The sequence below is a fragment of the Coturnix japonica genome, chromosome 36 (assembly GCF_054131305.1).
Source record: "Coturnix japonica strain WE chromosome 36, WE-NBRP24, whole genome shotgun sequence".
Classification (NCBI taxonomy): Eukaryota; Metazoa; Chordata; class Aves; order Galliformes; family Phasianidae; genus Coturnix; species Coturnix japonica.
Window position 1 is genome coordinate 4,626,958 of NC_140698.1, and position 17,718 is coordinate 4,644,675.

General features: G+C 44.5%; 2 protein-coding genes across 10 annotated transcripts; both read left to right on the top strand.

The window, feature by feature from the left end:
- The first annotated feature begins 247 nt into the window (after window positions 1-247).
- On the top strand, window positions 248-1,595 carry LOC146755148 (rho GTPase-activating protein 32-like). The gene is made up of 2 exons (XM_085526404.1): window positions 248-602; window positions 922-1,595. Exons 1-2 carry the CDS (start codon window positions 425-427, stop codon window positions 1,350-1,352), a joined length of 609 nt encoding a protein of 202 aa, XP_085382530.1. The 5' UTR covers window positions 248-424; the 3' UTR covers window positions 1,353-1,595.
- Window positions 1,596-5,325: 3,730 nt separating this feature from the next.
- On the top strand, window positions 5,326-12,435 carry LOC146755149 (rho GTPase-activating protein 32-like). 9 transcript variants are annotated; one of them, XM_085526337.1, is made up of 7 exons: window positions 5,326-6,254; window positions 6,319-6,446; window positions 6,742-7,149; window positions 8,516-8,875; window positions 9,358-9,556; window positions 10,243-10,388; window positions 10,599-12,435. In XM_085526337.1, the coding sequence occupies exons 4-7, from the start codon at window positions 8,704-8,706 to the stop codon at window positions 11,054-11,056; spliced, it is 975 nt and encodes a 324-aa protein (XP_085382463.1). In that variant the 5' UTR covers window positions 5,326-6,254; window positions 6,319-6,446; window positions 6,742-7,149; window positions 8,516-8,703; the 3' UTR covers window positions 11,057-12,435. The 9 variants fall into 9 exon arrangements, with proteins under 9 accessions (XP_085382463.1, XP_085382465.1, XP_085382466.1 ...); XM_085526339.1 differs by having other exon boundaries at window positions 6,328-6,446; XM_085526340.1 differs by having other exon boundaries at window positions 6,342-6,446.
- Window positions 12,436-17,718: the final 5,283 nt, after the last annotated feature.

The window sequence follows — 17,718 nt, forward strand, 5'->3', positions numbered from 1 at the left end:
AAAATCCGTTCTTGTGTGTCCTTGTTGGGAACATGCTTTCTGTTGTTACGTGTTCTGTTGAATGTGTTGCACTCAGCCTCGTCCAACCGAGCCAGGGCTGAAATGAACTTGTTTTTTTGTTTTGTTGCGCAGAGCCAAAGAAACGGGGCAATTTCATCTCCTGCCTTCGTTCCCTGTTGAAGGCCTGCCCCAGGAGAGCGAAGCAGCCTGAGCCTCCAACATTCTCGGGATCCATGTCCCTGCTTGACATCGTTGAGAGGTATTTAGCCAACAGGACTTGAGGGCTGAGCTGTAGGAATGGAAGCATCCTTTGCTGTTTGAAACAGAGGGCTTTTCTAAGCTGTGTTTCAGCAGAAACCAGGCATTGACAGGAACAGGCAACTATTGGCAAGGGTTCGGTGCAGCTCTTCCCTCACCCTGCACCATGACTGACAGCATGCTCTGTTTTCTCTGCAGAATGAGTTCTCCCAGTAAGAGGGCAGAGTCAGCAGCTTGCAGTTGGCGTTCCTGCTTCTGCCTGGGCAAACCATCCCCTGTGGCCAAACGCCAACTGCAGAGCAGTGCCAGGGAGCCCTCTGAAGCAGAAGTCTTGGTCCTGGCAGGTAAGCATGCAAATCCAGCTTTCAAAACACTGCTTGTCAGCAACACAGGTAGAATTCATGCTTTCAGTGGGCTTGTACATCCTTCTGGCATTCAAGCCTGTGCCTGACATCTTCAGTTGACTCCTGTCTTTCCCAAATGAGTCTCTTGTCAACACAAGAGCTGGACCTGCACGAGGATCACTTTCAAGGCAGTGACACTATTGCTAGAAGCCTATTTGCTTCTGCCCACCATCACTGCATAGCCAAATGTCAAGAACCTGTTTCATGATTCATCTTGTGAAACTTTGACACTAACTGCTGTGCGTCTACTCCTTCCTAGGTGACCCGAGCCCTTGTATATCTCCAAGACGCCGGGCATGTTACGATGCAGCTTCCTGTGATTCCATCAATGAAGAACTGTTACTAAGCACAGGATGCTGCAGTTCAGATGAAAGCCTTCCGTATAACATCAGTTATAAAGAGAAGAATGCCATCATCGTTGAAGCTCTCGTTCATCCCATACCTGCTGAAGCTGCTGACCTGAGCCTGCCAGACTCCTCAGGCACCAGCCTGAACCGAGTGCCTTTCGAGGACAGCCCAGCCCAAGCACAGCACGAGTGCCCCGACAGCAGCACAACCATGCAGGCTCAGGTCAGCATTACAGAGGAGAAGCCAAACATCTTGGAGGGGGAGGTAGAATCAGGCCAAGAGTCCCAGGCTCCGGGCAACAGCACGACTTCTGAGACACTCTCGTCAGACAACAGAGAATGAGTCCCATCTTTCCTCCAGACCTCACACCCCCTCCTTTTTCCTATTGAATAAAGGCACGCTCGTGCTCAATCAACGCCTTGACTGAATTCTGAGTTTTCATTCGCAGAGATTGGGATGAGTACAAGAAACATCAAGACAGCTCAGCTTGCAATGCTCTGGCTGTGGGGTGCGTGCAGGGACACTGTAACCATACAGGGAAAGGCTTCCACTGCTTCCTCAAGCTGTAGTCCAGCCCTGCTACTGCTCTGTGGCACAAAGCCCTGAGGGATGTTCCATATTGTTAACCTAAGTGAAGCCAGCTTCATGCACTGTGTTTTGTTGTTGCTGGGTGAGAGGGGGATGCACGTTGGTGAGAAGATGAGCATTGCTGGATCTGCCACGAGTGTCCCTTCTGCCTCTAAGAATATGTCCTAAGTAGGATGTGAACACTGCTGGCACTTCCTCATTGCACGTGCTTGGAGGATCTTCAGTTCTTGCACATTCAGGATGTCTGTCAGTGACTACGAGGAAATTCTCAAGTACTAGGAATTCCATGAAACAGTTGGAACGGGTAAGTGTCATCTTTGTACAGAAACAGCACGCCTAACAGTCTGTCTCACCACTCTAGAATTAATCTGAGAATAGATTAACAGCTCTTGTCAGTTCTCTAAGTCAGGTTTCATTTGTATAAATTTGAAATTCGTTTTTTAAACCAGTTGGAAATTGTAATATTATATTAGAGAAGAATTCACACTCAACTTTAAGCATCTGTGTTTTGATTTGTAGGTGGTTTTGCCAAGGTAAAACTCGGGCGGCATCTTCTTACTGGTGAAAAAGTTGCACTAAAAATCATGGAGAAAGTTACTGTAGGGGTAAGCCAAAAGGCATTTAAATATGAGAATATCTTCTGTTGGAGTTGTGGAGTTCTCAAGAACACGGGGGCAGGTGGGATGGTACATACGAATGCAGCCTACTGGTCCCATTGCCTTTTGAAAGATGCTGTAGAGCTGGAAAAAGTTTAACAGAGCACCACAAATCTTCTTCCTCGTTGTTCAGAGGGCAGAATTCTCTGGCTGTAAAATGGAGGAAGTTATTACGTTATTACATTACATTACATTACATTATTGTTATATTATTACAGCAACTTTACCAAAATGCCAATGAAAATGCTGAATGTTTTACTTTTCATTTTTCACAGCTCTGTTTCAGAATTTCTATGGGAGTGATGTCAGTCATTGCTGAGTTGATGTTGAATTGTGTACTGTCCCGTATGTGCTTGTTCTGTTCCACAGCAGTCAGATGTGGTACCTGGTATGTCACAGTAGTTAGCGATTTCATCGCTTGCTTTTATGGTCTCTTAAGGATGACTTGCCTCATGCTAAAACAGAAATTGATGCCATGAAGAACTGAAGTCATCAACGTGTTTGCCCATTGGATCACGTAAGAGAGACATCAAAGAAATACTTATAGTCATAGAGGTAAGAAATAGTTTCTGCTTTCTGTGCTGTCATTGTTACTTACCTTTCTCTGATACTCTCTAAATGCATTTTCAGATAACCTTATCTTACAGGGAAGCTGTTTGATTGCATTGATTCTAAGGACCACCTTTTGGAAGAGGAAGCTCCAGTCTTTTTTTGACATATTGTTTCAGCAATTGCTTATGTTCACAGTCAGGGTTATGCCCAGAGACCTCAAACCAGTGAGCCTGAACTGTAGTCAGTCTTCCATAAATAATAATGAATGTGTTTTTATTTTTCTGTTGGGAGAGAAAGTTACAGTACTCCACTCCATTCCAGTGGATTGCAGGAGAGAACTTAAGGCGGGAGAAGTAACACAAAGTAGAATTCATGGGTTGATTGAATTGATAGAATTATTTACTGAGAGAAAGGATAATAGTTATGATGAATGCAAAAGCAATTGCTCACCACCTACCAATCAGTGTCCAGTTAGCCTCCTAGTAGTGGAAGAGATTGACATGAAGTTCTACCCCCTTCAAAACTCCTTCCACAATATGTCATATAGTATGGAATATCCTTTGGCCAGTTTAAGTCAGCTGTCCTAGTTCTGTTCCTTCTCACTTCCTTGGGCTCTCAGCTGAGATTGACTGTGGCTCTGTACAACGCTGCCTGGCAGCAACTGTAAGCATCACTGCGCTATCTCCATTGTTTCTCTAGAATGAAAACGTAGTATTAAATCAGACACTGAAGAAAATAATTCAGTTCCAGCTGAAACTCAGAGAATAACTTGTGCTTAGGATTCTTTCCCTACAGGAAATGTTAGATAATTATTGCTATTTGGTACTGTGTTGTGTAGCTGAGCTGGATTTTGTTATCCTTGAAGAAGTATCTTCCTCTGAAAGGGGAGTAAAACATGATGCTCCTAATGAGCGGAGCAGAGACACAGATCTGATCTGAGTGTTGGTTTCCCATTTTTGTGATGCTCTTTGCTGCAGTTTGTATCTAGAGAGAAGCCCTTGTGGTGTCAGTCTGTTGTGTAACCTGCTCTAGTTTTGTGCCTCAAGGAAGAGTGATCCTTTAAACAAATGGTGGCTGTACAGAGGGTATGGGGTGAGATGCATTCCTCTGGCCCCATCCAATGGATTTTCTGTCACTGAAGACATGAAGCACAGGTTAGGTACTGGAAGGCTTGAATATTTCCTCACCAATAGGTTAGAGCTTGGCATTTTGTAAGCTGCTGGTATCTCTCAGTAAAGCAAATCATTACAGCACGAGCATTTTCCTAGGCATCTTATGAAATCCCTCTATCTAAGGCTACTGGAAGGCACTCTGAACAAAAATCATTCTCCCCAGCTTCTCTTCTCTGAGTGGGAGCTTCAGCCCCCTGCACAGGCTGGAGGTCATCCCCAGAACTTGCTTCAGGTTGTTATCCTTCCTGGCCAAAAACCAGATACAGTATTGTAGATGTGGTCCAGTGAGTGTTGAAGCAGGAATGACTTGTCGTGGTCTGGTTGTGCTGCTTTTTAATGCAGCTGATGATCTTGTTGTACTTCTTTTCTGTCAGAGCACACTGCTGGCTTGCATTCAGCCTGTGGTCTCTCACCACTTGTCCTCCTAGTTCCATACAGTTCGGTCTGTTCATTAAAATGTTTCAGTAAGTTGGTCTGGTCCTACGAAGCAGTATGACTGCAGTAAGCAGTGTACATGGTGTGCTGTGAGTACTGCACACATTCCTCTTGGCAGCTTGTGGAACAGACATTGTGCATTGTTTGGATTGTGTAAGCATTCCTGTTGGTCTCTTGTGATGCTCACCTTCTTAGAGCACCTTTCCATGTTTGGCTCTACATATTTTGGTACCTTACTTGTTTTTTTTGGTTTAGCAGGGAAGGTCTTCTTCTGAAGCATCCTCAGTCTTGGTCTGGGCAGCATACTTAGAAATGACATGGACGTTACATGAGTGGGTAATCAAAGGGGGAAAGATCTCACCTTTCTGATCTGTTTCCTTTTAGAAGACAGTCCTGGAGAGGATTTGCTTTCCTTGTTTCCTGGAGACTTGGATTCTTAGATGGTTTTGACTGCAGCTATTTCTGATGTTAATTCCTTTTTCTGTACTTTAGTAGCAAAGTGCACGTGGAGTGCTTTGGAATTGTCTGAAGTTGCCAGGTTGCTTGTGATCACATATGTAACGTGGAGTTATGTGTGGTGCCAGTGATAATTCAGTGTGATGAACTTGAAGGCTTTCAGTAGAATTGCAGCCCTAATAGAAACAATGACTTGAACTCTGGAATTCTGTGTAAAATCATTAGCTAGCTTGTGGTCCGGGTCTTCAAACCAAAGGCTATGAGGTGCTGCTCTTGTTGACACAGGCTGTGAAAGATGACTTGAGCTCTAAGAGTAATTTCCCTTCTGCTCTTGATATGAACGTCAAATCCAAAATTACAGTATTAAGAACATAATATAAAAGTTTTTGCTGCTGGCTTGTGGACCTGCATTAGCTGTTAGCCATAGTTTGGAACTTGCGAAGCAATCTTATTTAGATTTTAGTGATGAAATCTTTTGATGAAATCTTCCTTTTAATTCTGCAAAAGAATCTCAATGGCACATTTCTTTTCAGTCTGAAAAGGCTCTGACATAATGAAGATGTGCCATACTGCAGCCATGTGCCAGATGTGTTTGGATCCATGGAATTTTCTGATGTAGCTTCAGTGTTTGAAGAATCTCCGCTTGATCTAAATACTCAGAGAACAAAGCAGGTGTGTAAAGATGTAGTGCTAGTTTCTTACAGAAAAAATATAGCACTTAATCCAGAAATTTACTTCTCATTGTATATAGTGCTTACTCCATACTTCAGTATCTAGTAAACCTTGACCGAAGTAAGATACAGATTGAGCAAAGTATGTTAAGCATAAATTTTGGTGCCTTCTACCTGTAGGCCATGGTTCATTTTACAAGAACCCTAACTCCAGTGTTTGGTTTGCACAGAAATAGCAAGCAAGGGAACAAGTAAAGGAGTCAGTGAGGATTTTAAAACGCAATGGAAAGTGATAAGGCACAGTTGATAAGATTTTGGAGTTAGGTTGGATGTACACAGAGCTTTAAAGAGGAAGAATCTTCAGGAATAGTCAGCATGGATTGACCAAGGGCAAATTGTACTTGACCCACCATTGCTAGGTGAGCTTCTGCTTTAAAGCATCAAGCTGCATAAAGAAGGCAGTTTTAAAAGCAAGCTTACCAATTCGTTTTTAACCAGTGATTTTTTCAGGAAGGAAAGCTTATAGATGCTGTTTGCTAATGGAAGATGGAGAGAGGAAAAGCAAGAGAAAGGCATGATGTGTGCATAGCCACCACATCCCATCTGCAGCGTTCTCCCCCTCTGCAAACGAGGAGCAGCTCATCAAGCTTGGCCTGGGCCATGGAAAGGGAGCATGCTAACATCTGGGCCAACCCAAACGAGTTAGTTCTGCAGGTTGGTTGTTTTCTGCTGTTTGTCTCACGTCCTGTTGCTCAGCGGTAGATTTGTTCATGTTCAGTGCCAACAGGAAACACCCAACAGGTGGGGTTTGCGGAGAAAGAGGTCCTGCAGGTCTTGTGTGACACCCATGGAACCGTAGCGAGGCTGCATGTGTGTAAAACACCAGGAATCAACAGAGGTGTGAAGGTGAGCTGTGGGCTGCAGTACCACAGGAAGGGATGTGTGTGCTCTGGGTTTGGATGCTTCTGTGTGTTTTAAGTGACTGAGATACCACTGCTCAGTCTGTTTGAGTGTATAGAAGAAGTGTAACATCCATTCTGATGGAGTATTGTGAACGGAGCCCTGTGGGTTTGAGACCTGCCTTTAAGCTTGTGGGCATCATCCAGGAGTTGGGGATGGGGCAAGGGAAGTTGGGGTGAGGGATGAAGCGTAGGAACAGAAACTTCTTTGGTCCATATTAACTCCTCCCTTTTTTGATTAGGAATCGATGTGGGTTTCTTTTATAAAGAAACAGACTCATTGTGAAGCCTGTGAATGAATTGATTCACGCCTGCTGATTGGTGCTGTTCTCTACAAGGAGCTTCAGTGGAAATGGACACTTGTGGTCCACTGTCTGGCCCCCTCCTATGTGCTCAGATCAGCCAAGTTGTCAAGGCCTGGCTCTTGGTTGGTGAGTTGTGCCAAGGTCAGAGAGTTGGATTTTCTGGGCTTTGAGACACGTCTTCAAGATGCACATTGTGTTATTTCTGATGTGTTGACCTGTTGAGGTCCAGCCCCAAATGAGGATTCAAGTACTACCACAGCAGGAATGGTTTAGATTGGAACTGGAATGCAGAAGGTTGGAGTCAGCAGGAGCAGGGAATCGATCATCCCCCTGTACTTGGCACTGGTGAGTCCTCACCTTGAGTTCTGTGTTCAGTTCTTGGCCCCTCACTGCAAGAAGGACACTGAAATCCTGGGATATGTCCAAAGAAGAACACTGAAGGTGTGAGGTGTCTAGAGCACAAGTCTTTTAGCAAGCACTATCTTAGAGGCAGCCTTGATTTCTCCAGCTCCAAGCTTTGTGCCACAAGAGCTCTCCTGCTTCTAACTGTGATGTGAGACCGTATGGAAGGCTCTGCAGAAGTCCTTCCTTTTCTTGACTGTATTTTGTGTGGCTTTGGACTTGTTTTCATCTTCCTCAAAGCCCTCTGCCCAATTCTGTGTCCTTCTCTGCAGCCATGAATTCAATATGGAGCAGGTTCCTGAGCTCAGCGTCCAAGACATTCACAGCGTGAGCTCCCTGTGTAAGATGTATTTCAGGGAGCTCCTGAACCCTCTGCTGACCGAGCAGCTGTATGCCAGGATCTCTATAAGCTCAGGGCAATGTCTTGGAAATGACACGTACCAGTTCCCTGGCCATCCTGGTTAGTGGTTGTAGCAGTGCCCCAGCTCTGAGGTCTTCTTTCTGTTAGCCCCATGAGTCACGTCTTTGCCACATCCTGCCTCTCACTGATGGCACTTGTGGTGGTGCCAGGAGGTGCTTATTTAAGCTATTCACAATGGTTGTGAGAATTCCTTTTCCTTTGCTGTTCTCCTGCTATTGGTAGAATGGGGTTAATAGCAAAGTGGACTTGGAGACGAATGCCTGCTGCGAGGAGCTGCACTGTGCAATCAGGCTGTAAAGCTGCCCAGTGCTTGCACCGCTTGGCCTTGATGGCACGGGCTGTGTGTATAATCAGGAGGGGTGTTAACTCTTTGAAAGGCCCGATAATATCAGTTCAAGAGGAAATGGTTTTATGTTGAAAGAGGGAAGATTAACGTTGGATGTTAGGGGAAAGTTCTTTACTAGGAGAGTGCTGAGGTCCTGGAACAGGCTGCCCAGGGACGTTGTGGATCCCCCATCCGTAGAGGTGTCCAAGGCCAGGTTAGATGTGGCCCTGGGCAGCCTGGTCTAGTAAATGTGGAAGATAGGTGGCCCTACCAGGCAGGGGGAGTGGAGCTTCATTATCCTTGAGGTCCCTTCCAACCCGGGTCATTCTGTGTTTCTGTGTTCCCCAGATGCCTCTTGGAAGGCATCAAGTCTGCCTCAGTGCTGACCACCAGTGCACTGTCCCCATGGGACTTAATAAGACACTTGATTTCTCTGGCAGGGATCTGCTCGGTGATAAACATGCATGCTAAGAACTTAGTGATAGTGTGGGCTCCAAACCTCTTAAGGTAAACTTCTTCTTCCATTTCAACACGATGCTTAGTTCTGCTGTCCCCCAACCCAGGTGCACAATTTCTAGATGACAGTTTCTACTCACTTGTTTAGCTGGGACTGCTGTGTCTCTGATCATCCAGGAGAATTAGTGGCATCACATCAGTGGCATTGCTGTTTGCCCACTGCGGAAGTCTCCAGAGCCCAGCTTGACAGTTTTTGGCTACAGAAATTCAGACTTGGGGAAGTGACCTCGGGGAAATGACTTGTAAGATCTGCCTTTTCTTCAGATCCCAGCAGAGCCAATCTTCCTGCGCCAGCAAAGCTGCTTGCATGGAGCTGCAGATACAGTCAGCTGTTGTGGAATTACTCATCAGCCACACAGATGTCATCTTCTGCTCCAAATCCACACCAGCCATGGGAGAGGGAGTAGGTGAGCATCTTCCTCCATTAGCTTGATCTTGATCTGACAGCTTCATCCAATCCAGGGCTTCTCCAAGACCTTTGAAAATTCTATTACTGTTGAGGAGACAGCAGGCTTCTGGGCTTAGATTAGAATATGGTGCCCCATTCCTGGATCCTTAGTGTGTCCAAACACAAACCTTACATGGAGAAAACCATCACTGCTGTTAAGATTTTTTGCAAGCAGTTGAAGCTTGATTGAAATGTGGCAGCAAAGCTTTCTGAAATCCCAGACCCCTAGTTTTTCTAGGATTTTTGTTTGCCTGTTTTTGATACAGTGAGCTGCTCTTAATTGTGGCTGTGTCCTTTGCCACGAGCATACCTCTGAGCACACGGTTATTTTGAGCTCCTCTTCTTCCAGTGTCTCGGATAAGCAAGTCTGAGAGAAATGCAGAACTGGGATGGCTGTGCTGCTGCTTCCTCCTCCATCTCACCTGTGGTTTTCCCTTGCAGGGCACAGTTCTCTGCCTGGGCCCAAGTCTGTGTGGGTGTCTCCATCCACAAAGCTGCTCACACTGCAGGAGGCACAGGCTGAGAGGAGAGGCCAGAGCAGCTCTCCTGTTGCAACACAGAGCAGCAAGATACAAGTGGAGGAAGGGCCTGCAGCTGTACTGAGGAACTTCAACGCAATCATTGATTTTCCATCTGAAAGGTAAAGAAAGAGGAATTCCCTTTCCAGCCCCTATCATCATTGTTCAGGTGATTTCTATTGGTTTATTTTTTGTCCATTACATCTCCAAGCACTCAACTAAAAAACAGTTGCACTATGGGCTCAGTGGAGCCACACAAGGTGCCTTTCCTTCCTGGTTGGGCAGGCAGTCACAAGATGCAGAAAGCCACGCTGGTGTCTATCCTGGCCTGTGCTGCCTATACCTGGAAACACTGGGGTTTTCCAGATTTCAGGGCCACGCACCTGAAACCAATTGCGCTTCTCCTGTAAGCAGAGCTGTTGGTCGGACTTGCTGGCACTAGAAATTAAAGATGGCAGTGAGCTGAGGCCAAGGAGGTGTTAACGTAAGAGTCAGAGATGCTTTTGAGCTTCCCTTATGGCTGCACCATTTTCTCAGAAAGCAGTTACGCCTGCCAGCTCCTTTCCTGCTGCTGAGCCTTTGCTCACATGCTCTGCATCTTGCTTGACACGGTTGAGAGGAATGTAGCCAGCAGGACTTGAGGGCTGAGCTGTAGGAATGGAAGCATCCTCTGCTGTTTGAAACAGAGCGCGTTTCTAAGCTGTGTTTCAGCAGTAAGCAGGCAGTGCCAGGAGTAGGGAACTGCTGGCAAGGGCTCGGTGCAGCTCTTCCCTCACCCTGCACCACGACTGCTCTGTTTTCTCTGCAGACCATGTTCTCCCGGCAAGAGGAAGGAATCACCTGCTGGCAGTTGGTGTTCCTGTTTCTGCCTACGCAAACGATCCCATATGGCCAAACACCAATTGCAGAGCAGTGCCAGGGAGCCTTCCAAAGCAGAACGCGTGGTCCTGGCAGGTAAGGGTGCAAATCCAGCTTTCAAAGCACTGCTTGTCAGCAACATGGGTAGAATTCATGCTTTCAGTGGGCTTGTACCTCCTTCTGGCGTTCAAGCCCATACCTGACATCTTCAGCTGACCCCTGTTTTCCCAAAGGAGCCTCTGAAGCCTTTGCCTCCATGGGCAGAGGAAGTTGGATGCTAACCCCTGTGTATCCACTCCTTCCTAGGTGAATCGAGCTCTTGTGAACCCAGAAGAGCCAGGTCAAGTGCTGATTGCTCAGACAGTGCTTCCATCAACAGAGACCTCATGGGAAGCACAAGTTGCTGCAATTCAAATGAGAGCCTCCCGTGTGCCAGCAGCGACGGAGAGCAGGAGGTCATTGTTCAGGCACTCATTTCTCCCAGCTCTGCTGAAGGGGCTGATCTGAGCCTGCCAGAAAACACAGTCACCAGCCTGGACTGTGGCCTGGTGCCTTTGCAGAGCAGCCCAGACCAAACACAACCCGAGTGCCCCAACAGCGGCACCTCCAAGCAGGACGAAGTCACTGTCACTGAGGAGCAGCCGAGCCTCTTGAAGGGGGACTTGGAGTCAGGCCTCCAGTCCCAGGCACCCGGCAGCAGCACGAGCTCCGAGCCACTCTCTCCTCAACAGCAAAGGATGAGTCCTGTCTTTCCAAGTGACTAAAGGCACGCTCATGCTCAGTCAACGGGATGGGGTGTTGGAAGAAGAAATGCTTAGAAGAGAAAATTTCCAGTGTTCATTTTAAAATATGGCATTTTTAAAAAGAGAAGAAGATAGAATAAGCAGATGTTGACAGATAAAGGGCACCTCATCAAATTTTGGGAAAGTCCATCTTGAGGAAACTTGGATAAGAGCAGAAAATAACTGTTTATGGATATACCCAATCACTAAAAATACCACCCTGAGTGCCAGCTCATGGCCCCAGACCCTTTTCTTCATTTCAAGAGCTGTCATCACAGAGGGCATCTTCCTGAGCTGGAGACCCTGAAGTAAAAGAATCCTTGGTCCTCAGTTAGTCCATGTAACTGATTTGCCTCGGAGCTGTGAACGTCACAGTGCACTGCTGAAAAACTGGCAGAGTTCCCCTGGAAACCCTGATTTGAATTCAGCAAAGTTCATCAAATCCAACAAGATTCAGAGGAAATGTTACAGGAACAACGAGTTGATATTTTCTCTGAAACTTCCTGGTAGGAGCACTAGAAATGTGGTCAGAAGTCTTTGTGGCATATGTAGGCCTCTTTTAAGAGATCAACATCACCTTTTGCAAAACAGAAAGATGTGGTGATTTATTCACATGAATACTGTGTCTGAACTCCACTTGTACCTGCCAAAGATCCTCCTACCTTCTCAGCTCAGTGAAGATTTGGCCTGCTGTATGCCCTGAATTATGGTATGGTCTTACCAGATTTTCCGAGTGAAATAACACATGACCAAACACTGCTCCTACTTCAGAATATATCCTGAGTTCATCCCACCTAATACAGACAGAATCATCTTATGCTCTGTTATTAGAGTATGAGAGATGGTTTGCATTGTTGACTAAACATACTTTTAGCACCATAGAACCATAGAATATCCCAGTTTGGAAGGAACCCAAAAAGATCATCAAGTACAACTCCTGGATCCACACAGGACTACCCAAAAATCAGACCCTGTGTCTGAGAGCACTGTCCAAAATACTTCCTGAAATCTGGCAAGCTCAGTGCTGTGACTACTTAATCTGGGGAGGCTGTTCCAGGGCCCAATCACCCTAAATCTTACTTCACTGATTCCTGAGAATTTCTTGGATGACCACGTTCCTATGTCATATGTATCCAGGTTAGATTGCATGAACCAAGCAGATCAATGTGATCTCATCCTCAACAATTTTGCATAAACCTAAAAGCACTGAGTTTTGTAAATGGGAAAGAAACACAAAGCAGACGCAGTTCTTATTCAAACTATAAAATGTCTAGGTGTTTCATGGGAAAAATAAATTTATATTGAACATATTTATATGTAAATTTTATTGTACAATAGAAATAAAAGAACATTAAAAACAATGAGAAACATGCTGTTGTTTTATTCGTCTTCACAATGATGATGAAGAAAATTAAGTACAGAAGGATTTGGCCCAATATTCACTGACTTGCGTTGTCCCAGATTAGACTTCTCTAAGTGTAAACTCAGAGACCGAAACTACTGTCTTGATGTTCAGATGTCCTTTGCCCAAACCAGTGGTGTTGCTCAGGTGTGTATAGGTCTGTGGGTATGTGTGCAAGGACGAGCATGCACATATATGTGTGTGCACAGGGGTGTGCAGAGTGTTGGAGCTGCACAAGGACATTGTGGTACCGGTGTGTGCGTGCACTTTGGGAGTGAAAGGAAGGGGTTACACATGTGTGTCTAATGTCTGGACTGTGGCAGAAAAGAGGCTGCAGTGTTGCTCTCTGTAGGAAGAGGCCAGTAGTTGCCCCATGTCAGACAGAACCAGTTCAAGTGCTGGCCAAAGCTGAGTCAAGGAGTGATGCTGCTGGCACTTCTGTGATAACTTTGTTAAGGAAGGTTCAAACCACTGCATAGCATATGTGAGAGCTATGAGCAAGAATGAGGTGAGACAAACAGCCCTGCAGTCACCAAGGTCAGTGAAGAAGGAGGAGAGGAGGCTTAGTGGACATGGTGGTGATGGACTGATGATTGGGCTGGATGATCTAAGTGGTCTTTTCCAGCTCTCATGATTCTATCATTCTGTGACAGGTGATGTTAGTTTTGTTGACAGGTTCAGCAAGGTGAACTGGGACCAGAGGTACATCCCAAAACCTTTGAGTTGCTGGACTGGAGATAATCTTCCCAAAATAACTAATGAAAATAGTAGAACCATAAAAGGAATTTCTTTATCACTACGAGAAAAAGGGAGGGATCCTTTGGCTAATGAAGGCCTGATTTGGCAAAGCCAGAGACAGTTTGCTTTGCACCACATTTATTTGACTTTCCAGAATGGTGTACTTACTTTCCAGGTATTTCTAAACAGTGATTTTTTATTTACAAACATGGCTAACAGCAGGTTAAAAATTCTTTTCTTTGTTTCCTTTCTGCTAAGAATGAATGAATTTAATGTGGTCCTTTTCGTGCTTCCTTCTTTACGAAGGAGACAGCTGCTGCATCATGGCAAACAAACATTCAGATGGTTTGGAGAACAAGTCCTTACACAGACTACAGTGTACAGCAATAAAGGGCACACACAACAACATGCAAGACATTCATTCAGCCTCCAAACACTTCTCCCTGTTGACCAATTCAGAACATATTAAACCATTTAAGAAGGGCATTAAGCTTTAGAGTTGATGGGACGTTTTATACCTTGTACTTTTCTCCAACTCCCATAGTAAGCAAGGAAAAACAGAACAATAATAATAAAATCATATACAAAACAAACAAAGAAAGAAACATACAAGCAGAAAACGCTGACAGAAAAAGAATATACCTCGCAAGGTGTCAGGATCCTTTATATCTAATCCTCAAGGCAGAGGATGAAAGCTTTGTCTTTTCTAGGTAACTTGTGGCTAAGACTGGGAGCTGGGAGGACTTTATACTTTCCCTGACCCGGTGGTATGTAAACTAAATATAGAAGGTAGTCAAATAACTATAACATATGTAACATATATATATGTATTTTTAAATCCCAGACCTTAAGCCTGAAGTTCCTTGAATGGCTGGAGCTTTTAAATAGTGTTTTGATAGAAATTCTCTCAGCTATCTAAGAGTGCAGCTGGTCAAATCCACAAGCAAGCACGAACGATAAGCTTCATTTATAAGAGCAAACACAGAAGAACAACATGGAGGGAATAGTTGTTAGTTTCTTGAGTGAACTAACCCAGGCACCGTGTAGCCTCTACTATTGCTGTTCCTGAAGGAGAATCTGTTCCTCCCTTTATTTCTGAGCTTCACCCACCTCTACCACCTCTCACAAGAAGTGTGTTTTGGGGGAATATTCATATGGAGTCAAAAGGAGCTGGCTGTTCTATCCAATCAAGAATGGGAAGGCATATGACCTGTAGATTAGAAGATAATCCAAATATGTCACAAGAAATCTCTCCATTTATTTTAACAGCTCGCTTGGAAGCTGTGGAAGAATTATCACCTATTTACAAACAAGACAGTGAGAGATAAAATTCCATTGTACAGTGAAATCCATGAGATAACATGACAGAAAGTCAGTAAGTCCATCTGCCACAGCAAGCAGCACTCACCAGGTGATGGGGGAGTTCCTCAGTTTTCTGACATCAAATCTGGATGCTGTAGTGGGTTTAGAAATCAGCCTCCTTGAGGTACTTCTTTATTTGGATATATTCGGAGCTTAAAGTAACTTACTTTAAGAGGAAAATAGCACCAGCTGAGTCCTGGCAGATGGTGATGTGTCTGGGTGGAACAAAGCAGCAGAACAGTCCCTGGCCATTTTTCCCTCTTGCAGTTGAACTCTGTGTTACTTTGTACATTTCTTAGGCCAATTTTAGTGGTTGGGTTTTTATTCCAATTTTGGTTTTTGCCCGAAAATAAGAGTAAGGTTTGTATGTGTTGGAGCAGAACAGCACTGAATGAACTGCAATGGAACCAAACTTTAAATTGCACACCTTGCTTCTGAAATTTGAGGAACTTGATGTGCAGAAGCAGCTCATGAATGCTGAGTTTACAACAGCAAACCTGAAACTACTTTGAATGAGAGGGAAGAAGCAGAAGCTAATTCTGGCAGGGTGATTCTCTTCATTTAATGCTTCCATTTTCTGTTTTGCCAGGGTTCACTGGATTTCATTTAACGTGAGGTTCTTAATGACTATTATATGTATCCATTTAGAGTGTCATTTAGCCAAAGTCTTTCTGAAACAGACAGGCCTTCCTGTTCTGGACTGTGAACACCGTGTAAGTTTTGCCTCTTCTGCCTTTGCCTGGTCTCTCAGTGGGTTCAACTTCTTTATTCAGTCCTAACTAAGTTTGGCCTGTAGGAAATGGAGAATATTCTCATCTGCTAGAGAAAGATGGCTTTAGAAACTTGGGATGTTTCACGGCACTGAGAGACCCTCCTGCTGCCTGCTTATCTTCTGTGATTTTGCTTCTCATAGAATCATAGAATCACAAGGTTGGAAAGGACCTACAAGATCATCCAGTCCAACCGCCCTCCCATCGCCGTTGCTGCCACAACCACATCTCATAGCTCCTCACCCAGACACCCAGAGCGTATAGTAAAAAGGAAAGTGAGAAATTAAAATTTCCTCAGCAAAGCTTCAGTCATACCAATAGTGGAGGGTAAGACCAGCTCCCGTGGGGCTTCACAGTCAGATTAGTACAAAACTATTCTCAAAAAGGATGCCATCACCTCTTGTAGGCTGAGCTGCCATATCTGCGGCACCTGCTGTGATTCTGGTGGTGGACAGCTGATTGATTCAGAGATGGCTATTTGTGCCAAAGCATTATTTCCATTTCTATGACATGCAGAACAGAAAACAATCATGGCACTCATTGCCAACTTCTTTTTCATAGAGCAGTGCTTATCAGAGGACTTCACTTGTCTCTCCTTCCCGAGCCTTGTTTCATCTGTTCTGCTTGTGGTGGGGCTATGAAAAACTCATCTGATTGCTGTCCGCTTTTGGACTGATGCCCTATTGAGACAGGAGCTCACCTTCCTTTTCTAAAGTCCTGAAGCTTTAGAGATTCTTTTGGTAGCAATATGAATCAGTTTCTACAGATCGTTTTAGCTTTTGTACTGAGGAAGGATTCCACCACTCTGATAGTCAGCACGCCAATTACTGTGATGTGCAGCTGAATTGGGCTTTCCTACCTCCTCGTGGTTTGCTGCTGTGCCCGTGCAGAGCTGCAGCTGGGTGGAGTGAGACGCTGTGGTTAGGCTGCTACATGTAGGAGGTGCTAGAATCTCTTTGTTTAAATTTATGATGTTTTGAGAACTTGTAATTGCATAATATTCTGTGCCTGCTATAGATGAAATAAAAGAATGGATTTCTTTTGTTTTTCCTGGAGGATGAGATGTATAAGCCAGGCAACCCATGTCCTGTGGCATGCTGAAAGAGGAAAGCATGCAGATTTCTACATATTTGTGTCTGCAACTTACAGCAGAGTGGTTTTGGTTATCAGATGTTAGTCTTAAAAACTGAGATTAAATCTGAGATATACGTTATGTCCCAACTGCTCTGCAGCTTTACTTATCTGAACAAACTTTTGTATTTGGCTTGATAACAAATGAGGCAAGAAAACGCCTTCCTGGCACTCTGAGATTCCTGCCTAGAGAGCTTTGCTTATGTTTGTTTTTTAAGGCCTGTGTGCTTGAGGTAGATTTAAACTATGTGACAATCTTGGGTGCTTTTTCCCTCTTAAAAAAAAACCTATTTCACACGCTTTTATAGCAAACTTGCAAATGTGACCTACATTTCCCCCAAAATTGGGCTGCAAATGAAAGGAACCAGGGAGTCTCTGAAGACTTTTATCAGTATTCCTCCTGCCTCCTTGTGCTGCGAATAGCAGGCTCATAACTGATTCTTGAACATGTGAGGCTGTCACATAAACCTGTTCTTTCAGAAGTATTTATGTTAAGAATGACTTTGCACACATCCCCTTAACACCCAGGTCCAACACTCTGGCTGTCAGTGTTCATTCTGAACAACCTAAGGAGGTTCTGCTTTCCTTTATGATAGGTTTTCTTTGCAATCATTTTCAGATTAATGCAGACATAAGTTATTAACTAGAATTTCTTCTATTGGTAAAATGTGCGAACCACGAGGGTATTAGTATTATTTGTTCTATTAAATGTGCTTTAACCACTGTCAGACTGTGCAAACAATAACATGAATCAGTCTCACGGTGTGACTGGAACAAGGCTTTGTTTGCAGAAAGAAGAAATGTGCCCTACTGCAGCCTGGTGTGAGGACGTGGGAGCACCTGATTCCTGGTTTCGTTGTCTGCTGGCGTCATTTTGAAGTGTAGTTTGACCACTGTGAACAGACAGCTCACTCTTGGCAGCTGGTGCCTCTAACATTTAATTCTCGTGTATCGGTTCTTGTCTGCTTGGGTATTTTTCCCTGCTATATGGATACTTAACAATGTTGTTCTTAGGTTTTCACGTTCTTCTAGGCTGTACTCCTTCATCCTTCTATTTGCCTTTACTCTGGCAAGTACTAGTTAGACCATAATTGTGTTGTGATAATTGCTTAGTTGGATTTATTTTTATTGATACAGCAACTGCTGGTATCAAAAGTTGAGCACAGTATCGTTGAAACAAGGTAGCATGTGAGATAACTCCCAGTAAACCTTTAAAATGAAAGTAAATACCCATAATTAAA